The following is an 18158-nucleotide window of genomic DNA, read 5'->3' as shown; positions in this document are numbered from 1 at the left end:
GAAGGGTTTGATTCTCTTCCACACAAAATTTTCTACCCTGGACGTGGTTTGGAGTGGGGCGTTTTAGTCTTCAACTCACCATTCGAACCGAATACAGAATATGGCCATAGCAATGGGCTATGACGCCCACGGGCACCACCAGGCAGCCAAGAAATAGGAAAAGCACAAAGGAGGCATCGTTGGCGTCCTTGGATTTCCAGTCCACGGCGCAGCCCAGTCCGTGTATGTCCAGGATGTACCTGTTCCAGCCCAGGAGAGGCGCTCCTGACCAGGCCAGCGAGTACAGCCAGATGTAGGTAATGGCCCTCCAGGCCCAGGAGAAATTGATCACTCTGGCGTGGACCACGCGAATGTAACGTTCATAGGCCAGCACAGTCAGGGTGGAGATGGAAACAATCCCTGCAGGAAGAGGAAAGGAGACAGTACAGCATGACCAGGGCAGACAGACACGACAGAGGCCACACATCCTCCACTGGAGATACTCACAAAGCGTCTGCACCACCGAGGGGCTCTAAGAGCTGAAACACCTAAGAGGAATAACGCCTCACCTCCCCAGGATATGGACTGGAAATATATTTACCCATACAAGAAAACGTGGACTAGAAAATAGCCTGTGAGTTGTAGCGGGCCAGAAATAAAAGCCCTAAAAGCAGCCCCGCCCCACTGATGCAGCCATTGTGTTAAATTTTCTGCTAAGAGACACTGTGGAGCAAGGTGGGGAGTTGCCATGCCAGTGTCTCTTTTGGTTTTGCCTTCTCCCAGCTGTGCCTGATTCAGCTGCCAGAGACGAAGTCAGAGTGGGTTCCACCAGTGTGAACTGACCAAAGTTAGTCAAGTTATGCAGGGCCTGCCCTACCCTACCTGCCAGCAGATGGCAGCCTGGGAGCCATTCACGTGTGGGCACTGCTGACGAGGGGGTGAAGTCCTCCGTGCGCCCGAGGTCTTCACTGACACCTCTATGTGGCAACAAATACACTTGAACAACACTACTCGTTTATTTCTCTGCCTCTCCCCAGAGGGTGATTCATTCACTCAACAAGCTCCTGTGAGCACCTACTGTGTGGTGGGCACTGTGCCAACACTGGAGCTTCAATGACCGGGACGCAGAGCCCTAGGTGTCTGGAGGGACTGCAGATGCAAACTGCCGTAAGACCGCACAAGGTGTAACGGCTACAGTTCTGCTACAATGTGCTGTGGAAGTCACAGAATTGGGGGCCTCTGTGAACAGGCAGGAGAAGCACGTTCCAGGAAGCATGAAGAATTATATACTGGAGCATGGAGGCCATTAAAGGCTCTAAAAATGATGAGAGGATTCAGAGACGCCAGTGCTCAGAGGACATGAAGGAGAGACAAGGTGTGAAAGGGCAGATGAGGCCATCCTGAGAAAGGCTTTTAATTTCTTGCTAAGGTTTTTTTGTTTGTGTCTTTTTTTAAAAAACCTTTTCCTGTATAAAATAGTGAATTATAAATCTGTTACTGTCATGCTTTTTAAGCACTAAAGTGACAACGGTTAAGTTCTCCTTTTCCTCTGTAAGGACACTCATTCTAGCAGCAGTATAGAACTCGAAACACAGTCCAGTGCGTGAAACCAGCTTGCAGGCTATTGCAATCGTCCAGGCAAGATAGGATGGGGCCTGAATTAGGCTACCTTTAAAGGTATGAACAGCAAAGTCGGGATTCCAGAGACATTTAGCAATTAATATCAATATAGAATCTGTCAGCTTACTGAATATGAAGAGGGAGGGAGAGAGAGGAGTCAAGAGTAACTTGGAGATATCCAATCTGAGTGATGAGTAGAGAGAGTGATCACATTAACAAAGGCAAAACCCACAAGGTGTATGAGCAGTTATGAGGGAGACAATGAAATTGTGAGCTCTCTAGAACACATTGGCATGAATATCTGTTGAATGAGTGGCTCAAGAGAGATTGTAGAGAAAGTGGCTCTGCGGAGAATGGAAATAAGACTGAGAAGGAGGGTGGGGGTGTGGAGGGTAGATTTTCAAGAGGGCTGGAGTGAGTTCCAGGTCCCCACTAAATAGCTCTGTAACTTCGGCAATTCATATAATCTCTTGAGACTTTAGCTTTGGTTTTCTTTTCATAAAATTGAAAATCCCTTCACATTACAAAATTTTGTGACTGTAATTATAAAAGTGTGAAATGAAGAGGTCCTAGGTGCAGAAAGCAAGCAGCAGGACACAGTTAAATTCATTGATACCACAGCAGGATTTTTAGGGGGGTGCTATACTTGGTGTCTGATCACATGGCATTCGATAAATGTTTGTTGAATAAATGAGTGAATGTTTAGTAAATATGTAAGCGACTGGAAGAGGAAGAGTGGGTTGTGGAATATGGTAGCAGGAACTATTTCAGAAAGTAGTGATAGAATAGCAAACAATGGACTTAAATTCAGATTATACTAGGTAATTCTGGAGACAAGGAAAATATCAAGTTAGGAGTGCTATCTTCAGAACTAAGAATCTACTTTCACTTTATTAAATTTTTACCTGAACAGTGATATTACCTTTTCTTTAACTGGTTATATTCCTAGAAGGAAATCTAAAAACCTAAAGATAGTGACATAATAAGTTGACTCTAATAAAATACTGTTCGTTATATTTAGTTTACAAACTTTCTTACTAAATATAATGGTATTTAATTATACAGTTGCCTTTAAATGTCAAAGTGTAGTTTGGCCTTCAACTTTTAGTTAATTTACCTTGAATCTGATTTAGTCCTTCACAGGTAAGAAAACTTGCTGCAAATAATTGCACTATGTTGTCAATCAGCAAATCTCAGCATACTTGACAGATGACTAAATGAGTTCTTATGGTTAAAGCACTAAGCTGGTTAACTTCAACCTTCGTTCATATATTAACCCATTCATTCTTCGTGAACTATTTACTGCTTACCTACCCATGTCAATTGTGTGCTAGAAAACAGGTACAAAGGGGTGAGGCAAACAAGTCCCTTGTGGAACTCACGGTCCAGCGGATGGGAAAGACAGTAATAAAAGCATCAGGCAAGGAAGTTAGGGACGTGCTGTGAGGGAGAGAGACCACGCAGAGAGGAGAGGAATGGGGGCCAGGTGAGGAGGGTGGGAAGGGACACAGCAGGATTGACAGGGGGTCAGGAGAAACCTCCCCGCACTCAGAGCCGAACTATGAAAACCCCAGCTTCATGATAAGTCAGAGGGTGGGAGCTCAGTGCATTTTTCTTTCTTATTATTTAGGTCAAAGAGATAAGAGATTTTGAAAGTCTAATATAGTTTTTGACCATGCCAGTGTCTTAGCAAGCACAAGGAGCCCCCGGCACCTGAATTCAGCTGTCAGATTCAGTACCACGACCAGTTAGAACAGACCCGGGGACAGCAAACTGCATTTCTCAGGCCCCCCCGGACCGCATGGGGACATGAAGAGCAGGCTCACTCAGACGGACTTGGTCTTCCAGGGTGACACATCTGAACCAATCTAAACCACATCCTTGCCTTACAAACTATATATGAGCCTTTTTATTTTCCTCAACAACACTATTTACTAATGAATTTTGATCCTGAGTCAAAATTATTTGCTGTGTTCTGATTGATTCCCAGGACAAACCCCAGGAAGATGAGAATGAATGGACTGTCTTACAACTACTCTACACGTACATTTTAACTGACTATGTGTCAGGCCCCATGATAAGCACCCCACAGATGGTGTCCCTCTTTTTGGAAAAAGAGGTCTGTGGCTCGGAAGGGTTAAGGAACCAGTAGGTAGTGGAGACAGTTTTGAGAACCCAAGACTGTCTGACTCCAAAACCCATGATTTTGCCTCACACCACCTCTTGCCACTACAGAAGGGCGACTTCTTCCCCACAAATTCTGCTGGGCCTAGTGTGATGTCCCCACTCTCCCTGCAAAGCTGCAGGCTGATCACGTGTGTATTAAGTGCCTCTCACTGTGCTGAGTAGGTCTTATAGGAGAAACCAGAGACACGGGGTCCCTACCCTGGAGGGACTACAATACCGCATATCCTTATAAAGCCAAGACTAACTATACACAACATTCAAGGGCAACGTTAGAAGATACGAAATCATATGTTAAGTTTATGGTGCAATAAAAAACCAGAAAAAATAAAATCCCAGTAGATCGTGTTGGGGGATGGCTCCGTGAAGAGGTAAAACTTAAGTTGGGTCTTAAAAGATGGAATATGCGTCAAGGAACAGAAAGGATCAGCATCGGGCATTTCTGGCTGGAAGAACTTCTGCAAAGGTAAAGCGATCCTCCTTGAAGTCTTGCGAGAGTGTCTTAGACTCCAAATGTGCAGAGAGGTAGAAAGGGCAGTCACCACCAGGTCTGGTGCGAATCTGACCACACCTTCTGGTGCCATGGAGGGTTCACAGCGGGAATCTTCAATTTTTTCTTTGTAGTGTTTTCCCTACTAGAATTTTGAAAAACTATGTACACTCTCATGTATTTAAAAAGCTACATCTAAATTTTTTTCACTTTCAGTTTAAAGAGTTTCATAACATATAAACATTTTAAAATAAAACTATTACCTTACTCTTTTAAATATATCCAATGATTCATAAATATGTTAGTGATTCCATATACATATCTGTATCTATATCTTTGTGTATATATGCACAAACACGGATATATATATACACACAAACACAGACATATATATACATAGAGAGAGAGATAGTAATGACCAGTCACTTAAACTTACATTTCCAGTCCACTTTTCTCCTAAAAATTTCATACCAGTATAATATATTGGTATGGCTGAAAGATTTTAAATTATTTGCCTTATTATTTTCTGCAATAAAAATGTATTTATAAATTCAAATTTTTAAATTTCCTGGACAGGAAGGCTCTAAGTGTTAAAAAATTGACTTTTGGATTAACTTATCAATACAATTTCTATTAGTACACAATTGATCAAAATATTTTGTTAAATATTAAAAGTAAAAAATTTAATTAGAAATAAATCTCTTAAATTGATCATTGTAGCTTTCCTTCACTGCAAAGAACATATCTATCCATAGGATCCTTTTACCAATGCTAGAATGATGTAGGATCAATTCTCCTCCTGTTTATAAAGTTAAAGCGAGATTTCTTGATCACATATGTACCCAGAGGGCAGTGGAAAGAGTTTTGTTATATTCAATTGTTATTGATTTTAAGAACAATTCCTTCTATATTCAATTACTTGAACTCCTCTGAATTTATATGCCAAAACTCATGGAGTGTTTATTGCCAAAATTCATTTTTAATGATCTACCAACTAACAACTCAATTTCATTAAAAGCAAATATTGGAAACCACCTGAGTGGTCACTCACTTCTTCAAGATCTTCATCGATATTTTAAATAGCCCCTTGGTTGGCCATCCTGGAATTTCCCCCCACATCCTCCCACTGGTAATTCTCCACAGTAAGATTTTATTTGGGAAGGTGAGGAGTTTGCCTTTCTGTGTAAGGTGGGAGAAGGGTGATTGAGGAAGGAATTGCCTGGATAGCAGGTAGCTGGTTTCCAGGAAAGAATACAAACGGAAGTCGAGCATTTAAAAGTTGATTCTCATAAAACTGTCCTCGCATAGCCAGTAGAAAGAGTCTATGTTCCCCAGCAGTCTGCATACTCCAATGTGAAGACAGCAGTCTATAGAATCTAAGCTCATGGGCATATTATGGAGACTCTGCTTAACCTTGCTGCACTGCTTACATCAGGATTGTACACCACACCTCAAACTGCCAGCCGCATTCACAGCTGGCTGCTTTCATACTGCTGTTCCCTCTGCCTGAAGTGCTGGCTAAGACCTCACAGTCCGGAGGAGAAGACGGGCATGTAAACAAATAATTACAGGAGAGAACTCGGCTCTGTTCTGCTAAAACAGAGCCGAGTCTGGGGAGCTGGAGAAAGCAATAGAGGAAGTACTTATCTCTGCCCAGGGGAATACTGGGAACGGTTTTAAGAGACAGCAATATTTGAACTGAAGAATGAGAGAGAGTTCATCAAGCTGACAAAGGTGAGGGTATTTCAAGGCTAAGGACACAGTGTAGACAAAAGCATGGAAATGAAAAGAGGTATTCTAGTGTTAACTCCGTGCCTCAGTCTGAGTCAAGTAAAGTTGTCTGTGATATAACCTGATGATTATGCATTCATTTACAACGTGTATCAACAAGCATATATCATGCACACACAATATACCAGGCACTGAAAAACAAAGATGAACTATAATAAAAAGAAAAATAAACAATTATGAAACAACGTGATAAATTCTATAATAGAAGAATGTTTTTGAGGCCAAAGTCCTGGATTCAATTTCAATTTCTGGACATAATTACCATGACTCTGGGAAAATTAACATCTCTTCACCAACAAAATAGGAATAATTGTACCAAAATGCTGTCTCCTTGTGTGTGTGTGTGTGGGGGGGGTATTAAATGAGAATATGAATGTATTTAGTAAAGTGGTAATATATAAGGCATTGTTATTATTGAATAGTTGAATTTCTGGGAATAAAACTGCTTTAAGGGGTAGAAAGCTTGCAGAAAGCACATGATGGGTAGAGCTCTGGATCTTAAATACGGGAGTCTATTAATAACATGTACAAATACTGGAGAAGAAAGTCGTTTTCCCCCGTGGCCACTAGATGTCCACATTGAATAGCTTGTTTACAATTCAGTGGTGTAGACTCTGGGTAAGCAAGTTCACTCTACCTAGAATAAGTGCTTAGAACAGGTATTTGCTTGGCTCATGCCCCAGATCTGTTGATCCCTATGTGTCTGATAAAACACTTAATATGACATGGTCCACACCTTCAAGGAGCTCAACCCCAGAGAAGAGGGTGTAAGGAGAAACTCCAAGTCTGATAGGAGGAGGAAGAAGATCCAATTCAGGAGACTTTCTCTGGGAAGCAGGCACCACCTGAGTGAGTCTTGAATATTAAGTACATTTTAACCAGGCAATAAGGAGGGGTGGGGGGAAGAAACTGTCAATGCTAGTCCAGGAAGAAGGAACAGCTTACGTAAACACATGGAGACCCGACAGAGCTTGCACTATTTGGGTTTTTGCAAATAATTCAATATGGTAGAAGCAGAGTTCTAATAAGAGAGGAGACTAGGGACTCTCCCAGGAAGACCCTCAAACGCCAGGTGAGGATTTTGGAATGTATCCTGAGAGCTCTGAGGAGCCATAAACATGTTTTTGTTCTCTTTTTTCGAGGTACGATTCTAGAGAATTTTGTTTTATTTTCTTTTGGTTTTGCTTTTGCAGATTTTCCTTATGGAAAGTTCCCTCTGGCTGCATTATGGAAAAAGGATTGTGGGGAGGGACAAGTCTGATAATTGAGAAACTTGCTGGAGAAATACAACTGGGTGATGGGGAACAGAACTAATGCAGTGACAGTGAGGAGAGGGAGACGAGGAGGGTCCAGTAAATTTCAGGGACGTGAATCTTTGTTGGATGCGGGAATGAATGAAGAAGAATCAAAGGAAGTCTTGGGCTATTGGCTTGGGGAATGAATGGATGGTGTTGCATTGACCTGGAAAAGAAATGGGAGAGAAATAGATTTGACAGGGAAGATGATAGGGGATAATGCGCTTCATTGTGGATTCTCTGGGTGATGTTGAGCAAATCACTCAATGGTCTGTGTTTCAAATTCTCTACCTATAAAATGGGGCGATTGAACAAACCTGCCCGTGGGCAGGTAAAACCTTACAGATCATACGGTAAAATCTCCAAACTTAGTGGGTATACATTTCCTCCAAACAATGCAAATTCCAGTTTTGTTCATTCAAAAACATGTGTTGACTTACAGAAAATTTCTAAAGATGCAGTTTGATTATTTTGTTCCATATATAGCAATGGAAACAAAACTACTTGAAGTTGCTTAATAAAGATACTTCTTTATTAATTAATGGCCTTTACTTATATTTGAACATCAAAGGAAAAGACTATGTTTAATATGCTTGAAGAATTTTGTTCTTTTAGGCCAGTAACCCATTCTTTGAAATCTTGTTTATACTGCTTATTTGTTGAGTTAGCTTTCTTATCCCTTTTATTAAATTAAGAATGGTAATTTCAGCCCACTAACACAGAGAGAGTACTCTGTGTACTGCACTCTTCCAAACAGTTTACCTGTGCTGCTTATTTAATCCCCACAACTCTATGAGACATAGAGTAATTATTATCATCCCCATTTTGCAGATGAAGAAACTGAGGCAAAAATGGTTAAGTCGCTTGCCAAGGTCACATGCTAGTAAATAACAGAGCCAAGATTCAAATCAAACAGTCTGCTTCCAAAGTCCATGCTATGCTATACTCATTTTCTAATTCTCCTTTAGAAACTATCAAAAAATTTATATAAGTGAAGTGGGATCTATGGAAAGCATATTTCATCCATCTGTTACCTCCTGCATATGTTCTGTAACCATGTCCACATATCAGAAGAGGTCATTTTTAAACTCAACTTTTTTTTTAAGCTGAAGACTTTCAAAGGAAATTAGAGATGACCAACTTCATTTGAATAATATTCCCAGCTGTTGGAATGGGCAATTTCCATTTGATCAGTAAGAGCAGTTCTCTCAAACACCACAAGGATGGTTGGTTTTCAGTTTTTGTATTTTAGGCATTTACCAGATGTTTATTAAGCAGAAAATTAGTTCTAGCTAATGATCCCTTCTTTCATATCTGCTTCTCTCCCTTTATCAAATATCATTTTTTTAATTCTTTGTTCCAAAAACAACTTCAATATTCATCATGTTTAGTATACAAAGACTCGGTTCCACAGGAAACCCAGCACAGCATGAAAGTTAAAACTCTTTCCATGGATTAAAAAATTATGATTTCAGGTAAGCAGCTTACACAGAGACTGATTTTTGACAGCCACGTGGAAATGTAGCCGTCAGATGCTTGTTGTACGTTAAGAACTGGGAGCTCCCTTAACAAAAGGGCCAATGACTCCCCGGGGGAGAGTCATTCAAGGAGGCAGCCCTCATGATGTGGTCTGCAGGCTAGCTTCTCACAGTTTAAGACGTCTGCACCGTTGTCTCAGTTGTTTTTATTCATGATATTTCCTCTACGTTGAAAAGGGGAGTGTATTTTTTTCCCCATTAAATCCAGTGATTTTTTTTATAGTGGAGGCAGGGGCAAATCATTGTTGATGCTGTTGGTAAAATACAGGGGACTCAGTCTGCCATGCGTAGCCCCGCCTCCTAGGTGACCTTGGGCATCCGCGCAGTAGCTGGGAAGGCTCATCTCCCTTCTGTCACCTTTGATTCTTCGAATATCAGCGTCCCTCCGTCTCGGACTCCTCTGGCTTCAGACTTGGCTCCTTGTTTTCTTACAGCCCCATTTGGACAGATAACCCAGTTTTAGACTGTTGCCTTCCCTCTGATTTAGGGTTCGTTTTTATTTTCCTCCTGTTAATTGCGTAACTCCATGTACCATAACCCAGGGAAAGGAGTGCCATATCTTGGGATAGGGTCTCTTTAGAACTCGCTCCATACTTATGTCCCTGCTTGTCAGGGAAGGATATTGAACAAGCTAGCTCACAATGGGGAAAAAGTCGATAATTTTTACACTAAGGGACCCAGGAAATATCCACTGGGACCAGAGTCTACAGGTCCAGTGTGAAAGGACAGTATGGATATAAAGTAACTTCTCTGTGGTATTACTTAAGGATCGAAGAGTGACAAACATAAGCACGGTGGGAGAAAATTCTGGAAAACAGTCATATGGAAGCACTTATCATGAACCGAGATATTGTAAATTCTAATCTTCATTCAGCCGTGCTCATAGAATGGCAGTCATACCAGGAAAAATGGGAGGCATATACTTTGTTTTCACCACTTAATCAAAACTATTTCTTGAACACAGCAATCTAGATCTTATGATAATCCACCACAGTATACTCAAGAAAACTGCACCAGAGAATGCTTTTCTTGACTTGACTCTGATCCACTTTAGGAACATGTTTACTTGCTTAATTTTCCCTCTCCTCTCTCTCCATTATGTATTTTCATCTAAAACCAACAGAAGGCTTCTCTTTTGAAACATTTCTAAATGCATCTCTGTGGCTCACACCACTCCCATTATTCTAGTGCGGTCTCACATCCCACAGATGACTGCTCTGACCTACTCCTCACTGATTTTTTTTTTCTTTGTCCCGCCTCTATCATCCTCTTGTGCACCAAATACCAGTCTGAGACTGGACTCAGTTTATATGCCTTCCTAGATCTCCTCGGCCCAGCTCACAAGCCTCCCCTCCCAACCGCGGGCCTTGACCATTTGCCTTGCTTCCAGCAATGGTGGTTCCATGACTGCAGTCACAAAGCTTCTGCCGCTGTAACCACCACAGACCTTCCCACAGCACCAACCTGCACCTTCGCCCTCAGTGGACTGGACCCATGGAGGCTCCGGCTTCCCCAGCTGCTGCCTGGACCTGGCTGACCAACCCAGAAGCAAGGGGATGTTAACATCTCATGGAGCAGACTTGTCCCAATATGAGTCAAGAGACAGGAAGGAGCCAGAGACTAAACTGCTTACACTCCCCTCCCTCTCCATGGGGTGTTTCATGATGCACAGCTTCACACAGCCTCTCTGAAGACGCCCTGCAGGATGGAGCGATCGTCTGTTTTCGTGAAGCTGCGGCCAGCTGGGTGGTGCATCCTCATATTTGACTTCCTTTCTTCCCTGCCTCTTCCTCTACTTGCTCACTCCTGATTCTCTGGGAATACACTTCCCAATAAATCTTTAGTCCATACACTTTGCCTTAGGCATTATTTTGCAGGAACTTGTGCTAAGATAATCATCTTATTACTTTCACAAGGTCCTCTCTAGCATAATGGCCTGCAACGCTCTCTTTGCTTAACATGTCTGCTTTCAAAGAACTCCGCATATTGCTTCCACTATCTAGGTGACCTTCTCTTTCACCATTTCCAACTTCCTTAGCACATGCCACACTCTGCGCATACACAACACAGACTATACCTTCACAGCTACTGTTCACTACATCCTATATTTTGGCACAATTCTATATACTCATGTCTTATGTCCCCAATTAAATTATTAAACACCTAAGAGATAGGGACCATGTCTTTTGCATCTTGGCATCCTCCTTGGCACCTGAAATAGTTAACAAGGGATTATTATATATTTACTGATGATAGAAGTTATGCACACCTGACCATACTTCTTCTCAAATAAAGAATAAAAATCCTGGAGTAAACTTGGTCACCCTTGTAACTAACCAAACACTAAGGTGAAATGATGCTTAGAAATAGTCACAGTCTGATTGCAATGAAAAGGAAAAATGTTCCTAATGGAAAGTAGCAATATATATAGGCTAGGAGAACATAAAACAAGCCAATTTCCTGAACTATTTCCTAAGATCTCTTTTTTCAACTCAAAACACTATTTGACAGTCATCACTTGCTAATTTTTAACTATTAAAAAACCCTATAAAACATTCATTTTTATGGATGATAGGAAGTAAGTGGTATTCGTATTAGATTTGTCACCTCTTGTTCTCCAGTCACCATAATAAGTTAGAATACCTTATTTCAAGTGGTTTGTTATAATTTTCAAAGTACTGTCCCATACATTTTTCTCATCAGCTCTTCACACACATGTGAGGCTGGAGAGGCTCATTGTCCCCATTTAATAAGAGTGTGGGGAAAGGGGTTGAGATTCGTGACCAGCCTATGGTCACAGGTTAGAGGATTCTGCTTGGCGGGGAACCGGGATCTTCTGACTGCTAGTCCAGAGCTCCATCTGGACTCTCCCTGGAAAGATTTGATGAAGCGAGTTGGTTGTGATCAACGAAGAAGCTTGAGGACTTTTTAATTCTATGAAAAAATCCAACACATGAATAAATTATGGGATAGCCACGTGAGCCCACGCCTGCAACGGCAATTCTAGTTTCTAAGTGTTCTTTCCTAGATTTCTAACCTGGCACCAAGTGAAGAAAATCTCAGCTAGCCCAGATGAGCAAATTAAAAATACAAGGGAATCTCAGAGGTACCAAATTAAATTTTAATTTAGTTATTTATAATTCACAAAACTCTCCAAGGAGCTCGAGTTTAGGTTTTTTGGCAGCTGGTAACACACTGGTTCCATTTTAAGTCACTTTCTATTACCACGCTGCTGACTCAGTGGAGAGCACTGACGTACAGCTAGCGGACCAGCGTCACTTTTCTTTCCAGCAGGAATACAACGCACTCAGCTGTAATTCTGTGTGTAAGTAACTAGTCAATTAAAAAATGTGAAATGAGATACCTCAGGACCATAAAAAGAGAACAAGGAAAGAAGACACGAAGCTCGTCAGAATGTGTTAGGGAAAAACACACTTGCTATATCCTGGGCAGTGCAATACTGGGACAAAATGCTTTAAGTTTAACACACACATTTGTGGGGTGATGGCACATAAAGTAAAGCCCATCCTGGTGACTAGTGTGGGACAGTTTGGATAGGCAAGAAAATATCATTTCCTTGAGCGTCTTAGTCATCCTGAGCTGAGAACGTCAAATGGAGACAGCTAAAGAAAGACTGGAGTTGGGGAGGGAAGCTTTACAAATACCAAGCATTTTGCCCAAGGCCACAAAGCAAAGCTAGCAGGTGTTAGAGCGGGGCTGATGGATCCCCAGACCTGCTCGTATTCCACTGCCTGAAACTTCTCTCCCACATTGTCAAATTGGGCTTCATGTGGATTTAACTCTCCCCCTTGATGTTCAATTTAAAACCCTCTGGATCTGAGCAGCATGTCTCTCTCCCTTGGTGGAAACAGTGATACCAAATGCCAGCTCTTGAAACAGCCACAAATGAATCTCCTGGGGAGATGGTTTCAAATGCTGATTCCCAGGCTTTGCCCTTGCAGATGTTGTTTTAGTGGGCCTGGGATGGAACCTGAGAATCTGTATGTTTAAGAGATTCCTCTGATGACTTTCGGAACGGTTTGTCTGGATTAAAATCAAATCTCCTTTCATATAATCTCTCCGTGACTGTTTGCATTTCCCAGGTTTCCCTCCACAGACTCAGTCACCAGTGGAGGAACAGAAGAAACCACTAGGCTGTCTCTGAATCCTTCAGGTTCAGTTCTACAGCAGGAGACGCAGTGCAGAGCTCTTCTGATTGTGTCACCTGCACCCACATCAGTCAGGGTGGAGGGGGGGCCCTCTCATCCCTCTGACATGGACCCCGCAGGCCGCCCATCTCTGCTCCAACCCCTGAAGCCTTTCCATCACGACCTCCATCCCTTGCTGCAGAGCACCAGCATCACCATCTGCGTCCCTGTGTCCAGGCAGGAGCACAGGATCGGACATACACTTACAGACCTTTGTATTCTACGGAAGGATTCTCTGTCATGAGAAGATTTTCATGTATATCTTAGAGCTTCAGGGTTTAAGGTTTTCTTCTTTTCTTATGTTATATTATTTTGCTTACCTGCCTTTTGATTCATTTATTATTACTATTCGGCACCTTTCATCCTATCCAAGAATTCTTCCACATCTTTCAGAAAGAGAAGAAAGAGACAGGCCTCAAGCCCACAGCAGAGACCAGTTTATGGATTCTTTTTCAGATATAACTGGGGCTCACCCCAGGCAGGGAAATAGCACACACCCAACAAGTCGGGGCTACTGTTTGTGTATGTTTGTGATCTTTAGAGATCTTCTTTCTATATCAACACTCCCACATTCATGGCATTTGAAAATATTCAGGAAAACTTCCCAGTAGCATCATGTTGGGCTCTAAACTTGCTTGCCTTTCTCCCTAGCTGCTGCTCAGGGGCTGCATGTTAGGGTTTGTAAATTGTCCCCGCATGAGAGGAACTGGACAGAACCATTCATTTGAGTTCACACTTCACAAAACAGTATTCCTCAGGGACACCTAAGGCTGTGTCAGGCACCAAGCTCCAGCTCTGAGGAAGGGGGACCTCATCTAGTTTATAAGGATGGGTCTAACTTTCATAACATTTTACTCATCTCTAGCTTTTATTCTTCTCTACCTATTCCCTTGTATTTTGCAATTCTGCTGCTTCTTGTATTCCAATAAGCTATCATAATGCCAGATGCAACATATCAGAAGATGGCTGAAGGTGATATCATTTGAAAAGGAGCTTTTATAAACCTAATGAAATGGCCTTGTATGTGTGAAGCTCTCCCTGGTCTGCCCAGTCCTTGGACTCCAGAACCCATTAGTAAGTGAGAAGCCTGTTGGGGAGACCTCAGCAGTTTCATCATGAAAAGGGAGGCAGAGTGAAGACTAATGATACTTCCTTGGGAATGTTTTGTATTATGGAGAGCAGAGTGAAGCCTGGATGCAGAGGAAACTGAAGGCATATTCTAGGTAAATAAGATAAAATTGTTCCAGGACAAATCACTGCTTAAGAGCAATCACCATGCCAGGAGTGTCTAAATCTTCCTTACGTGTTCAAGTGGCTCTGACACGTAGGGCTCTGAGCTTAGTGCTGAGGAAGCAAAGTTGTAAGATATGGTCCTTGATGGAAAGGGGAAAAGGCAACATAGAAAGACAAAGCAAAATGCAAAATTCATACTTGAAATGACAAATGAGACATACGGACCTAAGAGCCATAGCAGCTCCGAGAGAGGAAAGATGACCAAGGACTGGGGAACTGGGAGGGCTTTTTATAAAGGGGAGGGATGGGGGATACTGAAAAAAAAATCAGTCTGAAAATTCACCCAGCATACACACGCCCACCAATTCCAGATTTACTTATATACCCTAGGGCAGTGCTGGCCAGAAGAAATATGATGTGACTCATAGGTGTTAGTTCAATTTTTCTAGTAGCCACACATTAAAAAGTAAAAAGAAACAGATAAAATTAATTTTAACGATATATTTTAACCCAACATATTTAAAATATTATCATTTCAGTTTGTAATAAACATAAAATTACTAATGAGATATTTTACATGCTTTTTCTCATACTAAATCTTCAGAAAACGGTGTGCATCTCACACTCACTTCTCAATGTAGACTAGCTGCATTTCAAGTGCTCAGGAGGCACATGACTAGTGGTTACTGTATCGGACAGCACAGCCCTAGAGACACTCTTGCATGTTGGTAGAAAGAGATGTATACAAGGATATCCACTGAAGCATTGTTTATTATATTATAGTGAAAAACAGGAAATAACTCAATGTCCATAAAAAGGGGGAAATGGGTAAATAAAGTGTGAGCAAAAGGATCAAGGCATTGCTTGGATTCATGTTAAATTCATGTCTGCAGTGACCTCCAGGAGAAAGGAAAGGGAACGGACTGAAGAGAGGAAATATGTAGATGTGAATTTTACCTGTAAAATTTTTTTGCTGAGGAAGATTCACCCTGAGCTAACATCTGTTGCCAATCTTCTTCTCTTTTTTCTCCCCAAAGCCCCAGTGCATGGTTGTATATCCTAGTTGTAAGTCCTTCTAGTTCTTCTTTGTGAGCCACTGCCACAGCATGGCTCCTGACAGATGGGTGGTGTGGTTCCAGGACCAGGAACAGAACCTGGGCCATCGAAGTGGTGAGAGTGCTGAACTTTAACCACTAGGCCATCAGGGCTGGCTCTGTAATATTCAATTCTTTAAAGACAGATTAAACTATAGAAACATTAATCTCTGTTTGCTTTAGGTGGTAGACACATGAGCACTTATTGTGTTACCCTTTGCACTTTTCTGTATTTAAAAACTTAAATAATTCACAAAATGAAAAAAGTGCCATTGAGGCTACGGAGGTAGCAAGTAGCAGACAACACAAGATTGGCTCTTTATACAAGGACTAGAAAGGAGTGGTCACAAGTTAAGGGTAAGGTGAGGGTGTGGCTAGACTGTAAACTGATAGGAATTATCCAGGAGGGAGAGAGAAGACTGAGTGAGAGAGACAACAGCCAAGGAAGCGCTCCATTCCCCGCACAGCTGTGTGATAGTGCGAGTTCAATTTTGCAACCTCACTACAGGCAAGCGTTGACGGAGCCAAGGGTTTCCTAGGGGAATGAAGGAGGAACGCTTTGGAAGCAGCAGTGATGGGTCACCTACTCGACTACCTGGCCGGGGTGTATGGGGTGTGTTCAGAGTTTAGCTAAGCTACTCCATGCTATTGCTGCCTTGGCATCCAATTTGTTTGCTCAAGTGGCCTGCAGGGACCTTAAACTGACACTAGTCCCCCCATGCAAGAACATGTCCTAGACAGCAGCCCGCAGAGTCACAGCAAATGTAATTCCTGATCTGACTTCCCCAACAGCCCTTGTGATCAACTGTCTCCCCTGCCTCCCACGGCCTCCTCCGTGTGCGCCCCTTAGATAAGACCCTTGCAAGGCTTACCAAAATCCAGCTCTTTTGGTTTGAATTGACCAATCCGTCCTTAGCCCAGGAACTCCAAAGCACTCCACACAGACCTAATAAAGGCATGTGTCCGAGATCCTCCCCCTCTCTCTCTACACTCTGCCTTGACCTCCCCGTGTGACCCCTTTAGGCATGCCACGTACTTCCTCCAGGACCTGAGTAATAAACTAGATTTCCATTTCTTTTGTGATCTGTTGAGTAACCTTGACTCACCATCCAGCACCCTGTGCTCCACGTAACAAATGTTAATTTAACAAAATCAGAACAGGGCGTTAGGGAGAAATCAGCTTCTGCTTGGAGGTGGGAAATCAGGGTCCTTGGGGGCAGCCAGGGGTAAGGAAAAGTAAGAAGGTAGAGCAAATGTTCAGAGAAGAAGTTGAAGATAGAGGGGAGGGGAGGTTCTGAGCACACACTGGGGGAGCTCAGGATTGGATCAGATCAAGAAATGCACTGAGTCATAAAGAAATGTGGGTCCACCATGGCTGACTGGCAAGGATTTCCCTCTTGGCTACGACTGATCCAGCAGGGATGTGAGGTGTGATGGGACTTGTTCTGGTCATCTTTCGTGGGGGCCAGAGGAGGTAAAGAGTTTGTCCAGGGTGTGGGTTCTGAGGTTTGCTTGGCGTAATGTTGATTTCTGGATCATGTGCTCTCCCATGTCCCACTGCAGACCTGTGGATTATTGTCAATTTCTCACCATTCTAACAATGCTGTGAACAGAGACTGTATGACATAGCCATCAAGGCACCAGGTTCAGTTCCATATCCTTCACTTTTTACGTGACCTTGAACAACTTAATCCCCTGGTGCTTTAATTTCTTTAAGTGTAAAATGGGGTAACAGTAGTATCTAACTACCCCACAGGGTGGGGATGAAGACTAAGAGTTAATTAATATGCACGAGGCACTTATAACAGCACCTGGCATACGGTACACACTTGGCAAGTGTTAGCCATGGACATTATAATCCATTAGCTATGTATTTACATACCTCCACCGTTACTTCCTTAGGATAAATTCTTGGCAATATAATTGTTAGATAAGAAGGTTGTACAAAATTTTAATGCTTTCAATACAACTTGCCAAAATACCCACCAGAAAATAAATTAAATCCCCACTCCCATATAATCAGATATTTCTTTTATTCCCTCTTGTTTATGTCACAATGCATGACAACCCACTACCCACCTAGCAATCAATTACAGTTGCCCTCTGTATACTCACTGACCCAGAATGCAGGAATTGTAACTGGTAATCTATACTTTAAAGATGATTTCCATTTGATTCATAAGTGCTCTTCAGTTTAAAACCATTGCTCTATAACGTCATCAATCGATAAATCAATCAATTGCTAAAACGTTAGGTTTACACAACCTCTGCAATATCAACACTTTAGACCAGGCTCTTCTTGAAATTCTTGAAATTCTTGGATCTATAACCTCTCTCCTACCGCGTCTCCTATTTCTCTGTCAGCTTTTCTTTTTCTTAAGGAAAAAGGAAATGGATATTTTATGTAACTGGGAAGTCCAAAGTAGCACTGGCTTCAGGCACAGTGTCCAATACAAAAATAATGTGAGCCACATAAGCTAGGGGCCTGAAACAGTGGCATCAGGGTTCTGACCCCCTCCCCCCATCATTGGCTTGGTGGCTCTCTGTTTGGCCTAAGCCACGGACAGACTGGTAATCAAGGTACTGGCAGCCTCTGATTCACATCCTTGAGGCTTAACAAGTCCAGGAGGAAAAAAAGAGTATATACCAAGGAATCCCAGAAAAGGAATTTTCCTAGTCCAGGAATAATCCAAGGGCGGGAGCTTCTACGTCAAACCCGGCAGGGC

General features: G+C 42.3%; 1 protein-coding gene across 1 annotated transcript in view; it reads right to left on the bottom strand.

The window, feature by feature from the left end:
- OPN3 (opsin 3) overlaps positions 1–18158 on the bottom strand; it is a 47141-nt gene that overhangs the window by 11038 nt on the left and 17945 nt on the right. Inside the window, exon 2 of the mRNA XM_058533550.1 lies at positions 80–399. Within this exon, the coding sequence (XP_058389533.1) occupies positions 80–399 (320 nt within the window). The remainder of the gene's footprint in view (positions 1–79; positions 400–18158) is intronic.

This window comes from Diceros bicornis, chromosome 38, assembly GCF_020826845.1.
Source record: "Diceros bicornis minor isolate mBicDic1 chromosome 38, mDicBic1.mat.cur, whole genome shotgun sequence".
NCBI lineage: Eukaryota > Metazoa > Chordata > Mammalia > Perissodactyla > Rhinocerotidae > Diceros > Diceros bicornis.
Note: the sequence above shows the minus strand (reverse complement) of the source record. Positions and strands in the feature narration are given on the sequence as shown.